This window comes from Pristiophorus japonicus, chromosome 7 (genome assembly GCF_044704955.1).
Source record: "Pristiophorus japonicus isolate sPriJap1 chromosome 7, sPriJap1.hap1, whole genome shotgun sequence".
In the NCBI taxonomy this organism is placed as follows: Eukaryota; Metazoa; Chordata; class Chondrichthyes; family Pristiophoridae; genus Pristiophorus; species Pristiophorus japonicus.
Window position 1 is genome coordinate 49226429 of NC_091983.1, and position 15869 is coordinate 49242297.

General features: G+C 48.9%; 1 protein-coding gene across 1 annotated transcript in view; it reads left to right on the forward strand.

The window, feature by feature from the left end:
• Positions 1-15869, forward strand: part of tpo (thyroid peroxidase) — a 128648-nt gene that overhangs the window by 92329 nt on the left and 20450 nt on the right. Inside the window, exon 10 of the mRNA XM_070884180.1 lies at positions 4577-4814. Within this exon, the coding sequence (XP_070740281.1) occupies positions 4577-4814 (238 nt within the window). The remainder of the gene's footprint in view (positions 1-4576; positions 4815-15869) is intronic.

Genomic DNA, 15869 nt, shown 5'->3' on the forward strand with positions numbered 1-15869 from the left:
AGGGATAGACGCAGATCTGGAACTTTGTGTTCACAGGTGCAACACGTGTGCTCAGCTGAGCAATGCACCCAGGGAATCTCCCCTTAGCCCCTGGTCCTGGCCCACCAAGCCATGGTCACGCATCCATGTGGACTACGCAGGTCCTTTCATGGGAAAGATGTTTTTGGTTGTAGTAGTCGCCTACTCCAAATGGATTGAGTGTGCCATTTTAAATTCAAGCACATCTTCTGCCACTGTAAAAAGTCTACGGAAAATGTTCGCCGCCCATGGTCTACCGGACGTCTTGGTCAGCGACAATGGCCCGTGCTTCACAAGCACTGAATTCCAGGACTTCACAGCAGGCAATGGAATCAACCATGTCAGAACGGCACCGTTCAAGGCGGCCTCAAATGGCCAGGCGGAACGAGCAGTGCAGATAATCAAACAGGGAATGTTCAGAATCCAAGGGGGTTCCCTACAAAGCCGCTTATCACACCTCCTGTTGGCCAAAAGATCCCGACCACACTCGCTCACAGGGGTTCCATGCGCAGAGCTGCTACTGAAAAAGACGCTCAAAACCAGGTTATCCCTTATACACCCTACTAAGAAAGAAACTGTTGAGAGCAGGCGTCAGTCACAAAGTGACGACCATGACAGGAATGCGAGGGCGCGATGTATTGATGTCAATGACCACCAGAGAGACTCAACCTGTGATCCCAATAAGACTTTGGCGGAGAGGTGATGTCATGTATTCAACTGTCATTGTAACCCATGCATAAGCTGACCTAAGTTGTATACCTTGAGAACACTGACCACAGGGGGCGAACTTGTGGGAGACACTCCTAACCTGGACTTTTCCGGTTTAAAGGGGAAGCTCCACCCACCGTCTCTCTCTTGAGTCCTTGGTAATAAAGGTAACTAGTCACAGAGTGACTTTCTCTCAATATGGGCCTCGTGTGCATTTATACTGTATAGTAAGGACATATTAGCCTGCATAGAGGCTCATGTATCCCATGGACTTAAGCGCTTCGTACTCATTGGCCCAACCAATCAAAGTCGCAGGATCCCCATTCATGCTTATGTTGAGTTCTGTATATACGCTCACCATAAGTATGAATGGGAATACCCCAAAAACACACAGGGTTAGAACCCCCACTTTTGTGTTTATCGCCCAAAAATGGACAATATTTCCAGCGTGGACGGTAAAAAAGGATTTTCAGATCGCCAGCTTCTCGCCCATTCTCAAAGTACCTAGTCTCCATTTTTGAAAATGGGCATTACCGCAAGCGATATGAAATGGGCGTTAGCGTTAAATTTTTTTGACCTTCTGCCGTAAAGTGTGGCCATCCTTAGCAACGGGATGGCAACGCTCGATTTCTGCGATTCAGGATGTCAAGGGTCATCGTGACATGTGCAGAAGAGGACACAGATAGAGAGGGAGCTCAGAGGCACTGAAAGTGTGTACTTGTCTGGCTGTTGTGGGAGGCACGAGGGAGATTCACCAGCAGCAAAAAGCCTACTAAGCACCAAGAACATAGTTGGCACCGAGTTTTTGTCCAACAAATAAGATATAACATGGAAGGGATGGAGGAGGCCCTGGTGCTGGTAGCCAGGAACACTGGTGGCAAAGAGCTCCCAGTGGTCCCAGAGCATGGCACTGCACCCCAAGGTGCCGCACCCACATTGGCAATGACACATGAGAGTCAGCAGCAACATCTTGCCTCTGGCTCAGAGCATATTCCCACCTCGGGACCGTCCTCTCCCGTATCCGTCCAGGCAGCGTTCCGGCCGTCAATCCTCCCCCCCACTCCCCCCCCCCCCCCCCTCAGTGAAGCATCGCCTGAGGTACTTATGAATTCAGACTAATGTTTGGTTTAAATGTGTTTTATTTGACAAAACTTTGTAGCGCATTGACTCAGATAGCGCACTGTTATACACTGGTGATTCCTTAACATCAAAGGATATAATTACACTTAACTTCTATCAACTTAAACTTTACCTGTCACCAAGGTGATGCTCACCATTGATGTATGACCTGCACAACCAGCAGTGTGTCAACCTTGTGAATAACACCAACGTTCTTTCAGGCAAAGCGATCATTGATGAGCTCCTGACGTAAGGCTCTTGCAGCTATCATGCCACCATGGGCCCTTTCATGCGGTCTACAAGGGATTGGGGGCATGGCTTCAGCGTCAGCCTGATTTTGTGGGCCGATGTCAGCGTCCGCCTCCTCGTCCTCCTCTTCCTCTCTTTGGTGAGGTGGACTGTCAGACTCATCAGGCAATTCTTGTCTCCTCCTGATAGCCAAGTTGTGCAGCATGGAGCACACCACCACAAATTGAGCTACCTGCTCAGGGTGGTATTGGAGCTCGCCTCCTGAGTGGTCCAGGCATCTAAAGCGCTGCTTCAGCACTCCAATGGTTTTCTCCATGATATTGCGAGTTGCTCTATGGCTCTCATTGTATCGCCACTTGGCCTCAATGTGGGTGTCACGCAGTGGGGTCACCAGCGAGGTGGTGAGGCCATATCCTTTGTCACCAAGCATCCAGCATTGACTTTGTGGCTGATTGTTAAACAAGTCAGATACAGTGCTTTCACGCAGGATGTGAGCATCATGGATGCTGCCCGGAAATGTAGCACTCACTGCCATTATAATTTGCTGATGGTCGACAACCAGTTGGACATTCAGGGAGTGGAATCCCTTGCAGTTCCTGAAACCCTCTGCATCCTCAAAAGGTGCCTGCATCACGATATGCGTACAGTCTATTGCTCCCTGCACCTTGGGGAAGTTTGCAATTCTGGAGAATCCGAGATCCCTCTCACTCTGTGCCTCCCTGGTCATAGGGAAGCTGATCAAGTCCCTCCTACGTGCGTACAGGGCTTCAGTGACCTGTCTAATGCAGCAATGTGTGGCACGCTGAGAAAGTCCGCAAATGTCGCCAGCTGTGGCCTGAAAAGAAGCTGAGGCTAGAACGACAGTGCCGCGGTGACTTTGACCTCGACGGACAGTGCAGTACTGATGGTGCTGGCAGGCTGCAGATCTGCCCTTATCAGCTGGCATACCTCAGTGATAACCTCTTTGTGGAAGCGCAGTCTCCGAAGGCAGGTGGTGTCGGGCAAGTCGAGGTAAGAATGCTTCTCATTGTACTTGCGGAGGGCTTAACGTCTGGTCCTCCTCATCAGTCTGTCATGTCTTACATTGGGCACATAATGCAGTAGAGCGAACCTTCAGCGATCTCGAGTCTCCTGCATGTAATTGGTCACCAAGAGAGGGATCAGAAAGGACAGACTCCATTGCAGTTGCTCTCTGTTTTCCACCGATTGGTCACAAACAAGGAATGTCCTGAAGAAGAGACCTATTCAATTCCAATCGGTCACTGTTTGGTCAAGATGTTTGTAGAGATGTTCACATCAACTCCAACGATCTGCAGAGTACATTCGAACTCCGCTGAGGTTGAAGCACAGCAGCCTTTTAAAGGATGCGACATGTGATCGAGAATATGGTGTCCATAACGCTGTGATTAATTCCAGTTAGTTCTACTTTTTCCGGGCATTTTTGTGGGCGAGCGATATTGTGGGCGATGTGTATGCGAGGTGGTGAAATTGATGCCGGGTGATCTCATGGCCGCTAGTTTCGGTAAATATGCTCACAAAAAAAAGTGGGCAGGCGGTATTATTGAATCTCGGTGTTAAATCAGCACGGAAATTAACGCTGGGCGATATTATGGGCGTTGAGTTCGCCCATTCTGATGATTGCGCCCAAAAAAAGTGGGCGGGCAGTAATATTTTTTCCCGGTGTTAAGCACATGGGGAAAGTAACGCTCGGCGATAAGTTTCCTAAAAATGCCCGTCAGTTTCCATTTTGTGCCAAAATGGGCGATATCTGGGTGTTATACGTCATTTCAGCAGTAAAATGGGCGCTAAGTGGGTGTTAAGCATACAAAAAAAGTGGAGGTTCTTGCCCACAGCATTTAAAATAAAAAAAATTCAAATATCACATATTGATCAAAATGGAATTTAATTAATTTTTTAAACAGAAATTTAATTTTTTGAAAAATAAATTTACTGAATATAAAGGGTCTAAAAATAAATTTACTTTATTTAATAGGATTTTAAATGTTTCAATTATTGAAATAAAAATTTATTTTTTTGTCCTTTAAAAGTCCTACGCTGATAACAGCAGGCCTTACACTTTCTTTTAACAGGCGTAAGAATTTCAAGGGTATTCTCTGGGCAGAAGTTGGGCAAATGGCCCAATTCTCCGCCCACGGAAGTCCTTTACTTTTGGATGCATACAGATTCTTGACAGATTGCAAGTTACAGGTTTAGACACATGTGCTTTGCATGCTTAAACCCGGAACTTGCAGGGCCCCTATGGACTCGTGCGCACCTCGTATGCGCCCATAGGGACTGCGAATTCAGGGCCACTGACTTATTTATTAGGCTAATGCCTCTACTAAAATAATGGAGCAAGGAATCACAGATTGACGCATTAAGCCTTTGCAGGATAATATCCTATGATATAATTTCAGGACCAGAGTTTCTTGTTGACGTTTCCTAAACTAACAGAAAATGTATGACTTGTCTTTACTTCTAGGATACAATGACTGGAGGGAATTCTGTGAACTGGAAAGATTGGAAACTAAAGCCAATTTAAGGAAAGCGATATCTGATTTAAATTTAGTTGAAAAGATAATGGATCTCTATGGGCATCCAAACAATATTGACATCTGGCTTGGTGGCTTGGCAGAAGATTTTCTCCCTGGAGCCAGAATTGGCTCATTATTTGCCTGTTTAATTGGAAAACAAATGAAAGCTTTAAGAGAAGGCGATAGGTGAGTTTTATATTATATTGTTCCATTGCAGTCCAGTCATATACACAGGCTGTTAGATCACACTATTCTGGTAAATATCTAGTCTTGTATTATTAACCAGCTTAATACAGATTAATCAAGCACTTTGGAGCAAAACAAATAGGACTAAACAAAAGCAAAGTACACTGAAAATTACCAGCTTCTTTTACTTGGCAACTATGTGAGACTCACTTTCAAAGCTCTACAGTGTTATTTTTTGAACTTTTTACACAAATAGCAACTGCAGTGACTTCTTGGTTGGCAGTTACTTGGCAGTGAAAAAAAGTTCCACAGATTACAAATCATGCTACCTGACAGTAGATGTTAGATCATACAACGCACGCAGATACATAAAACAAGTATATAGCGTAACATTCAATAAAGAGTTTAAGTCCATTTTTTGCAGCTGGTTATAGCCTATAGTGAACGGGGGCGGACGGGGGGGGGGGGGCGGGGGGGGTGGTGTCATTTCTGGTTTTTAAACCAATATTATCTGTGGAGCCTATTGGAAGCAATGTCAATGGCAGAACCTCTGTAAGATTTTTGACAATGGCATAGACATATTTCTATGAAAAAAGCATAATATGAGCACTAGTTTTGTTTCTGCTACATAATTACCAAATCTCCGACCTTGGATTAGTGATATGCAGCCTTGCCAATAGATTGATCTCATGATATAATATCAGATGTTTGAATCTGTTAAACTAAAAATGAGCCAAAGTGAATGCAACCTGCTTTGAGTGAAGGGACAATTTACCTTCAGACCTTTACCAGATGTGCCAAGTCACTGCAGAGACACTTTCAAATATTTCGGTTTGATCAGTGTGCACTGAAAATAGTTTTGAATTACCTCATCTGCAAGCTGTTGCCATAGTTATCAGCCCAAAGTAGAAGATTGCAAGTTCTGTGAAAGTGCTGCTCCAACAACGATAACCTAAATCAGTAAAAGTTGGTCCAGTAGTCAGCACAAGGTCAGATGAAGGACATTTAGACTCTTGTGGGAGGGGATAGATAGATGATAAGGACACAGTTTATTACAACACATACAAAGCCATAAAATGAAATTAGCTGCAATATACAAAGTGTAAATTGTGAAGAGTACAAGAAATAAGACTTAGCAAAAACAGTAAATGCACAGCAAGTCAGTCAGCATCTGAAAGAAAGGAAAGAACTTGCATTTATATAGCATCTTTTACAACCTCAGGACAGCTCAAAGCACCTCACAGACAATGAAGTGCAGATACTGCTGGAATGCAACCAATTTTCCTACACCTTTAACAACAATAAAGTATAAATGTCCCCCAGCTCCTTAAAGAGGAAAGAAAAAAATTGATAAAAGGAATGGACGGCAGGCGATGAGGGAGAGATAGAAGGAGTGACCAGAAGCTTGAGAGGGTTTTTAAAGGTGCTGAGAGATGTACGGAAGCAGAGGGTTTAAGGAGAGAGTTCAAGAGAGTAGGGCCAATGTGACTGAAGTCTTGATTACCAATGGTGGGGCAAAGGGAAGGGGGCAGCACAAAAGGCCAGAGGGAAAAGACCAAAGGATGCAGTTATTAATGTAAGACTGAACGCATTGGCGACAGGGGGACAGCATAAGACCCTGAGGATTGGCTGAAGGATGAGTGGACCAGAATACGGGTGATTCCATTTTGAACCAGTTGAATTTTATGGAGAGTGGCGGATGAGAGGCCAGCAAGGATATTGGAGAAATCAAGTCTAGGGGGTGACAAATTTTCACACTCCTTTAACAACAATGAAGATTTCAGTGGGGATGGGGCTGAAGTTGGGGCAGAGTTGGGAAATGTTGGGGAGATTAAAGTAAGTAGTCTTGGTGACGGAAAAGACATGAGGTTTGAATCTCAGCTCTAGGTCACCTCCAATGATCTCTCTAAAAAAAAAAATGTTTTGGGGGGGGGGAACAGCCACCTTAGCAGGCTGCTCGGCCCATTCAAAATTCCGCGCATGCGCGTTTTTCCATTAAAAGCTGGTGAGCCGGCTGGGCAGGAGCTCCAGAGCACTGCGCAGCCGCACAGTCACGTAGCTTCAAGGGTCAATTGGTCACCTCCAACTCAGCCCTGACCACATCATGGCCTGTAGTTTGACCTAAGGCCCTTCTCACCACCAAGCAATAAGGCAAAAATTCAGACAGCCACTGCGATAAATCTGAAAATAATCAAGTCATTTGATTGTCATTAATCGGTGGCAGGGTCTAAAAAAATATGCCATGGCTGAGCTGGGAAAGGACCTCATAAGGGTCTGAGATTATTAGTGAGACTAGAGAGAACAAGTATCATGTAAGATTACTGTGCAATTAGTAGATGAGTCTTTCACTTCAGCATTCTTAGATCTTTTCTGTCGAGTCAGCTGCACTTAAAAATTAAAAAATTGTGATTTTTAACACGAAAGTGTGACACCATCGCACAGTCCTTGTGGAGATGAAGGCACATCTTCACACTGAGGACACCATCCATCATGTTGTGTGGCACTAAAGGGGATCGATTCAGAACAGATCTAGCAGCTCAAATCTGGGCATCCATGAGCCATCAGCAGCAGAAGAATTGTATTCCACCACAATCTGTAACCTCGTGGCCCGGAATATCCCTCACTCTGCCATTACCATCAAGCCAGGCGACCAACCCTGCTTCAAGGAGGAGTATAGAAGAGCATGTCAGGAACAGCATCAGGCATACCTAAAAATGAGGTGCCAACCTAGGGAAGCTGTAACACAGGACTACATGCATTCTAAACAACAGAAGCAGCATGCTGTAAGTGGTTTTATCCCTGGTGGTTTCGAATCACCCCTCTTACAACAGTTATAGATACCGGAATTATAGTTGTGAACAGTAATATACAATCATAGATAGATCTTCCGGTCTCAACCGTCACAATGCTTGTATTCAAGTTAAAGCACACACCTGCAACCAGTAAAACACACTCTAGTAATGTAAAACAAACAAAACACAGTACAACACACACCCTGGCCCATTTAAACAGGCCCTTGATGCAAAGTACACACGTCTAAAACACCCCTGCTCAGATTCAAAAGTGCACCTCTGAAATCTGTCCAACAGAATGTACATACGCCTATGATCCTTGCAGAAAACCTCCCCACTCAACCCCTAAGGCTTGGATGGCGCACACGACTCCATTTCACACTATGCGGTGGTCTTAAAGATTTGTGGGCTAGGATAAATGCTCACCAATTACCCCTTTGGCTCACTCGCTGCTTCTCCCAGTGAGGTGTATCTTTTGGGTCTGTACCGATCTGTGGTATTCAAATCCAGTAACAAGGTCAGCTTCCCAGTCGAAATAGTGAGGCTCTCTTTGCTCATAGATGGTGTTTCTTTTTTCCGTCCCAGACGGAGTGCTCAGTCCTTGTGCGTTGAACGAAGCAAGCAGGCGCAGAAGAGGGGAGAGAGAGAGAGATGGCTGCAAACTGCCATCTCTTATACTAGCAAAAAGCTTCTTCTCGTGCCAAAAGTTCAACTGAAAAGCAAAACACATCTCCAGCCTGTCTCTTTGTTATTGGGCATCTTCCTGTGGATCTAGCTCCGAAAAGTCTGGGTGGCCACATCATTTCCTGTGTCTTTCGATGGCCTGAATACCGGCCACTTTACTTAATGTCTCACTGATGGGCTCCCATTATATGACAAAAGGCGCCCATCAACCATGATGTTCCTGCTTTCAGCCATTGACCCATCCCCGCCCAGCTGATGTGTATTCCTGTGGGACATGTTTGGACCTGTCCCACTTCAGGTGTCTGCACTTCTCCAGTAACAGAAAATATGTCCAAGCAAAGTCCAAAACTTAAATCCAAACATGTGTTTTCACCGAATTCTTACAGTCGCCCCTATGATATTTCAAGAATCCTTCTGGAATATCAAACATTCGCTGGTGAAAACACATCAAGGTCTCCAACCAACCCTATATAGCCCACCGACTTTGGAGCACCTTGCTTCGCCTTTTGCAAGACAGCTGCAACAAATATATTACAATGAGAAACTGTACGATTACAAGCATGTGCAAGCAAATCCAGACCCACGGAGGATCTTCGACATTCAAACCAAGGGTGGGGAATATATCCTTTTCATTTCCTCCCCTGTGTTCTGGTTTGTCTTGACGAGAGATGTACCCACGCTAAAAGCTGTAGCGACATCATTGAGCACGCCTCGCCTCTGCCTCCCCGGACCAACGTTATCGTACACTCCCATGTCGTACAACTTTTCTCGACTCACATCCCCGTAGCTGAGTTCAAAGAACTGGCGGAATATTTCTTTAATGAGTGCCTCATACAGCTGCTCAGTCTTTTTTGGACACCACTCGGGCAGATGTACCCCGGTTAAGTTTAAAATGACTGACGCGACCACATAATGCACCCCCTGGAATAAAACCTTCCTGGTCGGGGCTAAAACTAAATCATTCCCTGGGCCTGGTGTGGTGGCGGAACACCTAACTTCTGTCGCCTGTACAGGTGGGGCTGTGGGCAGGGGCTTCCCTCTTGTGTGCGACAAGCTCCGTGGAATTTATTGTGTTGGAAGGGTCTGGGATCACACAGGAGTCCATACTCCGATCCCATCTGATCCCAGCCCCAGCGTCCTGTCATTGCCTCAAAAAGGCAATCGACACATCTGCTGGGCAGATCTGTTCTGACCCCCACATACACACATAAATTCCCTGTTCCTCCTTCCACCACTTGTCTCAGTACACTTCCACTCCCCGCTGTGTCCCCGTAATCTATCGGTAGGTATCGTTCCCCAGCCTTTCCCAGTCCGCTGTCTGGTTCCCCGTGTCCTGACTCAATTTCCTGAGCCACCATCACCGTCCCAGGGGGATGTGTCCTTTGTACTTCAAGCATACGCGCTTGCCCTCGGTCATCCCAACCCGTGTGGCTGTGACCTTCAGTCTGGGACACGGTATGGAAGCCTCCCCTTATATGAACCCAGTGTGGCTGGAGTATTTTGTCAAATTCAACCCCAGCCGCCCTGGCCACCTTCCCTCGTGGAAGTAGGCTGCCATCCCGTCCGTGTCCCCTGTCCTACCCCACTGTGTCATGGTGAGTCCGTTCCCCCATAGAGGAAGGACACTTGGTGTCTCCTCTCCTGCTGTGCCCCATTCTGGCCAGCATCCAAATCAGGCTCAGTCTCAGGGCTTTCTCCATTCCGTCCTCGGCTTCCTGCAAAACAAAACTAACAAGCACCTTGCTGTGGGAGGGTATACCTCCACAGGTCTGGCTTCATTACAACCAAAACACTTTAAAAGAAAACCATGTACAATACCACCCGTGCCGCTGGGTGGCCCCGCTCGGGCACCTCTTGCCTGGGTCTTTTACGGCTCCTGGTCAGCATGTAAGGAGGCACCCACGGTGCCCTTGGCCGTGGGATCCTGCTGCTCCTTCTTACAGCCCCCACCAGGGGATCCTCGCTGTCCCAAACTATGGGAGGAAGACCTGCGTCCACCATGCTATTTACAGCACTTTGATGTTTCCTTATCCTTTCCCCAGGCTAAGCAACTTACACTGCTTCACATGGAGCCACTTTGTGCGCCTTGGAAGTCTAACCGCATAAACCATGGGGCTTGCCTTATCCACTATACTATAAGGTCCCATGTACAGTGGCTCAAATGTCCCTGCGCGAGCATAGTTTCGGACCATCACCTGGTCCCCTACCTTCCACTCGTGCGTTCTCTGGGGCTCGAGCAGCAACCGATTACTCCGGTGCTGCTTCCCCATGTTACTGGCTGCCTGCCAATGAATCTCCTTCAACCTCTCGTACAGATTCTTGACAAACTTATCCCGGTTTACTTCTCTCACTTGATCTTCGGTGAGAACCGGTGCCAGAACATGCATGGACATGTGCATGACCCTCCCGGTCATAAGCTCATGCGGGGAATACCCTGTGCTCCTGGAGAGGCTGGCTCGGACCTCCATCAAAACTAACAGCAGGACCTCATCCCACATTTTCAGGGACAACCTGTTTCGTTCCACAGCCTTTCTTCGATGGTCCAATGGAGTCGTTCCACAACCCCCGACAACTGTGGGTTGTGAGTCACATGCCATTGACCCTCTATCCCCAGAACCTTCAAGGTGGCCTGCATGACTTGCCTCGTGAAGTAGCTCCCTTGGTCGGTCTCCACGATCTGTGGCAGTCCCCACCTGGAGAACACTTCCATTACCAAAATCCTTGCCGTCGCCAATGCCGTGGCTGATTGGCAAGGGAAGGCTTCCACCCACTTGGAGAACTCGCCTACGAGGACCAAACATTCCTTGTAACCCCCCCTTTGTGGTGGGCAATGGGCCGATGTAATCAACCTGTACCAACTGCCATGGTCCCTCTACCCTTCTCGTGTGCCCAATGGGAACCTTAATACGTTGCGGATCGGGGTTGTTCGCTGCGTACACCAGACAGCCTGTGGAAAAATCATGGATATCCTCCCTCGGTTGCAGCCACCACCCTGCCTGTTCTACCCTTTGCCAGGTAGTCTCCGGCCCTGGATGTACTACTCCTGGGCCCCCATGGACCAACTGGAGGAATTCTCTCTGGTGCACCTTGGGAACTATCCACCGATTCCCGTTGAAGAGCATCCCCTCCTTTACAGTGATGCCCACTACCCCAAATGGACCTTCTACCTTCTCACCCTTACCTAGCTGCTCCAGGACGACCTTGAGGATGGGATCCTGTGCCTGGACTTGCCTCAAGTCCGGGGACAATGCTACCCCTGCACTCACTGGTGTCCTCCCTTTGTCCTGGATCGCTGCTACTGGGCTGGACCCATATTGATCCCAAAAAACTCCTTCACTGGCTCCCTCCTTTGCTAACTTGTCTGCCCTTTGGTTGCCTTTGCCTCTGGACTCTGTCTTAGAGTGAGCTTTTACTTTGTGGATGTAATGACATCCTGGGGTCCCCGTGGCCTCAAAGTCGTTTCTCAGCAACGGTGCTGTTGCGAAGGGCTTCTCGTCTGTGGATGTGAAACCGCGACGAGCCAAGATAGCCAAGTATTCGGTACACGAATTGCACGTAAACATGGAATCCGAGCAGATGGTGTATGGGGCCGGGAAACTCATCGGCGTGGGTAATGACATACACCACTGCCGACAGTTCAGCATGCTGGGCGCTCAGGGTGCTCGGGAATTTAATGGCCCTTGCTATCCCAGCCGTAGGGTCATAAATCCTGCACCAAGTGAAACGCTCCCCATTCACACTACAGAACTAGACCCTGTCGACATAGATCTCGCGGCCCGTTGGGTGTAACCCGGCCCGGAATCCTATGTCCACGTCCCATACCCCTTCCACTGTACCCTTGTGGGCCGTCCCTGGGTAGATCATGTTGGCGGCCAACTTGGGCTCACTTAGGCCTTGCACTCTCAGATGCATTTGTGAGAGCAATAAAGTCCAGCAGGCAATGCGAGCACTGCTCACTGTGCCGTCCTCCCATCTAATAACATCTGAGTGGGGGTGTGGTGGGTTAGTAGAATGATCAGGGATGATCCCGTAAAGAGCTGTGAGCGCTTTACGGCCCAATGCGTGGCTAGGAGATGCCTCTCTCAATTGGAATATCCCTGTTCTACATCCGTGAGGACTCTTGATGAGTACACCATGGGCCTCAGTTTGCCGTGCTGCTTCTGAAGCAGCACCACGCTCAAACTGTACCCGCTGGCTGCTACTTCCAAAAAGAAATCCTCCCCACCATTAATCGCCCCTCATGCGGGTGCCATCTGCAGGTCTCCCTTGAGGTGATTAAACGCTGCTGTGCTGTCCTCATCCCACTCCCATCCCACTCCCTTGCGGAGGAGCCAAAGCAGAGGAGCTGCCATGGCAACGTAATCCTCAATGAAATCCCTGCAGTACCCCTTGAGCCCCAGGAAGCATCTCACCCCCTTCACGGTCATGAGGGTGGTAACTCCTGTACCGCCTTCCGTTTGGCCTCATCTATAGCCCTTTCCCCAGCCCTCATGGTCAGCCCGAGGAATTTTACTTCCCTCTGACCGATCTGAGCTTTCTTAGGATTGACCTTGAACCCTGTCTCTCTCAGCAGCTCCAGCAGCTCTGCCAGCAGCGGACCGTGCTCCTCCCCCTTATCGGAGAACAAAAGAAAATCGTCCACATACTGCACCAACTGCTGGGGTCTGCTGAAACCCTTTAAGGTGTCTGCCATACACTGGTGGAATATGGAGGGGCTGTTATGGAATCCCTGGGGAAGGTATGTCCATGTATACTGCTGTCCCTTAAAGGTGAAGGCAAACTTGTACTAGTCTTCCCGTTTCAGGGGAATTGACCAAAACCCGTTTGAAATGTCCAGCACCGTAAATGTGGTTGCGGTTGCTGGAATACTCCCTATCAGATCAGCTCCAGCCATGACTGTGGGCGCGAAGGCTGCGATGTTTTTGTTGAGCACCCGATAGTCCGCGGTGACTCTGCATGACTGGTCCGGTTTCCTAAGCAGCCAAAGTGGCGAGTTCACGTGTGTGGCTATGGGCCTCAACACTTCCTGTACTACCAGGGATCCCAGTGCTGTCTCCAAGTCGGCCTCTGCCTATCTGGGAAAACTGTACTGCTTCTGTGGCCGTGACATGGGGTCCCCCTGTACTCGGACTTCCATCCCTGTCACCCTACCACAGTCGTGCTTGTGTGTGACGAACGATGCGAGGTTGTCCCTCACATACGCCTGGTACTTAGCCAGGGTATTATCGACCAATTGCTCTAGGTCGTAACTCCCCTTCGGCTTCATGGTACACATGTTGCCTTTTCCTTCCCCTTTGCTTGGGCTTAGTACAACTTCTTCGTCGTTTTCGGAACCCACTGCTCACCAAAGGCAGTGATTTCTCAGATCCACTATAATCCTGTGGGCTAATATAAAGTCAGCCCCCAGGACTCCTGACCCTGGCTGTTCCCACTTTATTAGTACACGTTCCCACCTGGTGTGGAGGGATCGTAAATCTATGGCTAACGGCCTGGACATCGCCCCCACCTGTTCGCTCCTGGTGAACCCCACGAGACTGAATGGAACCTTGCTGGACCAGGGTGGATCGGTCGGGTTCCTCGCATGGATTACCGTACTCGAAGCTCCGGTGTCCACCAAGTACTTCCCCTCTACCTTCTCCACCCCCATCCTCACACATGGTCTATTCCACACATCATACCTGAGCGAACACAGGTACTCGGGCTGGGTGCGTGCTAGTCAGGGTGATGGGATTACCGGAGTGGTCAGGATTTCCCTGCTCACGGCAGAGTCTACCCTTCCCTGCTCTGGCACACAAACTATCCAAAGGGCGGCCACCAGAACATCAAATTGTTCCGCGGTTGGTACCTTCACCGCGACAGGTTTTGTCTTAGGCACTGGAGGATCCCCTTTGCCTTGCCCCCTCCTCAGGGCCGGGCAGTCTCTCCTCCAGTGTCCCGTCTCCCCACACCCAAAACACGTCATAGCCTTCCCTGCGCTAACCCCTTCCTGATGCCATTCCTTTTTACTAGCCTCACTCGCCTTCATTTCATGTACCTTGCCCTTACTTGGTTTGATCTCCTCCTCTGAGCCAGTTTTAAAGGCCAGGCTCAGGTGACGGAGCACTCCGGCCTCCGTATTCGTGAGGTCATCGGATTCAAACTAGGCCTACGCTTTTACCCTTATTCGTGATAAACTGTTTGCCACGAGAGTCCTGAGCCAATGGTTTCTTGGCCCCCCCCCCGCAACTGTGCTCTGTCGAGCACCCCATCCGTGGCCATTTCGTAAACGGGCCAGAGCCTGTCCACGAATGCCTGAGGTGCTTCCCCTGCCAGTTGCAGTGTCCTCCCAACCCTAGAGAAAGGACTACCTGGGTGTGACCCATGGCTCTCAGGATTTCCTCCTTTAAGCTGGCCGTGGTCCCCTGTCCCCATTTTGTTTCGGCGGAACGGGCCTGATACAGTTTCCCATCCAGGGAAAACAGCAACAGCTTGTGAGCCTTGGCCTCACTACACCCGTTAATCCCCCCCAACATGGTCCACCTTGGTGAAGTGAACTGATGGCTCCCCCTCTTTCTTTAACTTGGGCACCCCCGAGATCATATTCTGCAGTTGCGTGGTGGTGAACGGAACCTCAAAATCGCTTTGCAGCGCACCCTGACCCACGCCGTCTATGGGCGGGCTGAACTTCTGCTGCCGTATGGGCCACATTGGTCCCTTTAGCGCTTCAAGCGGTGGTCAGACGTCCCTACCCTGTCCCCAATTCTCGCTATCATCTCCTCCCTCTTCCCAGTCCACGTGAGCTTCTCCCGGGGCCATCAAGCAAACCATGCCTTTGGCTTTGGCAAGAGCTTGAGTCAAGCTTTGGATTTTTTCTTGGTAGGGCCCGTGATTCCTACTCTCAAACCCCCTACTGCTAGCTACCCTGTAAGCTGTCTTAATATCTCTCAGTTACCCCTCCAGCCCATCAACTTTATCCATTAAGCAGGCGTTCTCCTCCCGTACAGCCCACTCTTTGAGCTTAGCCTCGGTGATCTGGCATTGCAGGTACTCTCTGGTGTTACGGGAGGTTTCCTCCTAAGTACGCCTTTCCTGCCTCTCCTCACGTAACTCATCCATTAATCTGTTCCCCACTATGGCCCTTGTGGCTGACTGCTCCTCGGACTCCTGGAGCTCTGCCTTAAGCTTACCAACCAGCTCCCTGAGCAGCTGGACTTGTTTCTGCAAACACAGGAGCCAAATAGCCTTTTCTTTCACCTTTTTGTGCTCCTTACTCCCGATCCACTCAGTGGCTTTGTCCTCTGGACTCTCAGCCCGCAACAGGTCTAACACCCACTGCTGTGTTACATTAACTTTACCGAATACGTATGAGGAAATCCTATCCCCCATTGCCGATCTCTTGACCTTGAGATCTTCCATAACTGTCTGTTCACTCATACCGGAGTCCTGTCACGGTCACCAGATTCTGTAAGTGGTTTTGCCCTTCGTGGTTTTGAATCACCCCTCTTACAATAGTTCTAGACACCGGAATTATAGTCGTGAACAGTAATATACAGTCATAGACAGATCTTTCGGTCTCACCCGTCACAATACTTTTATTCAA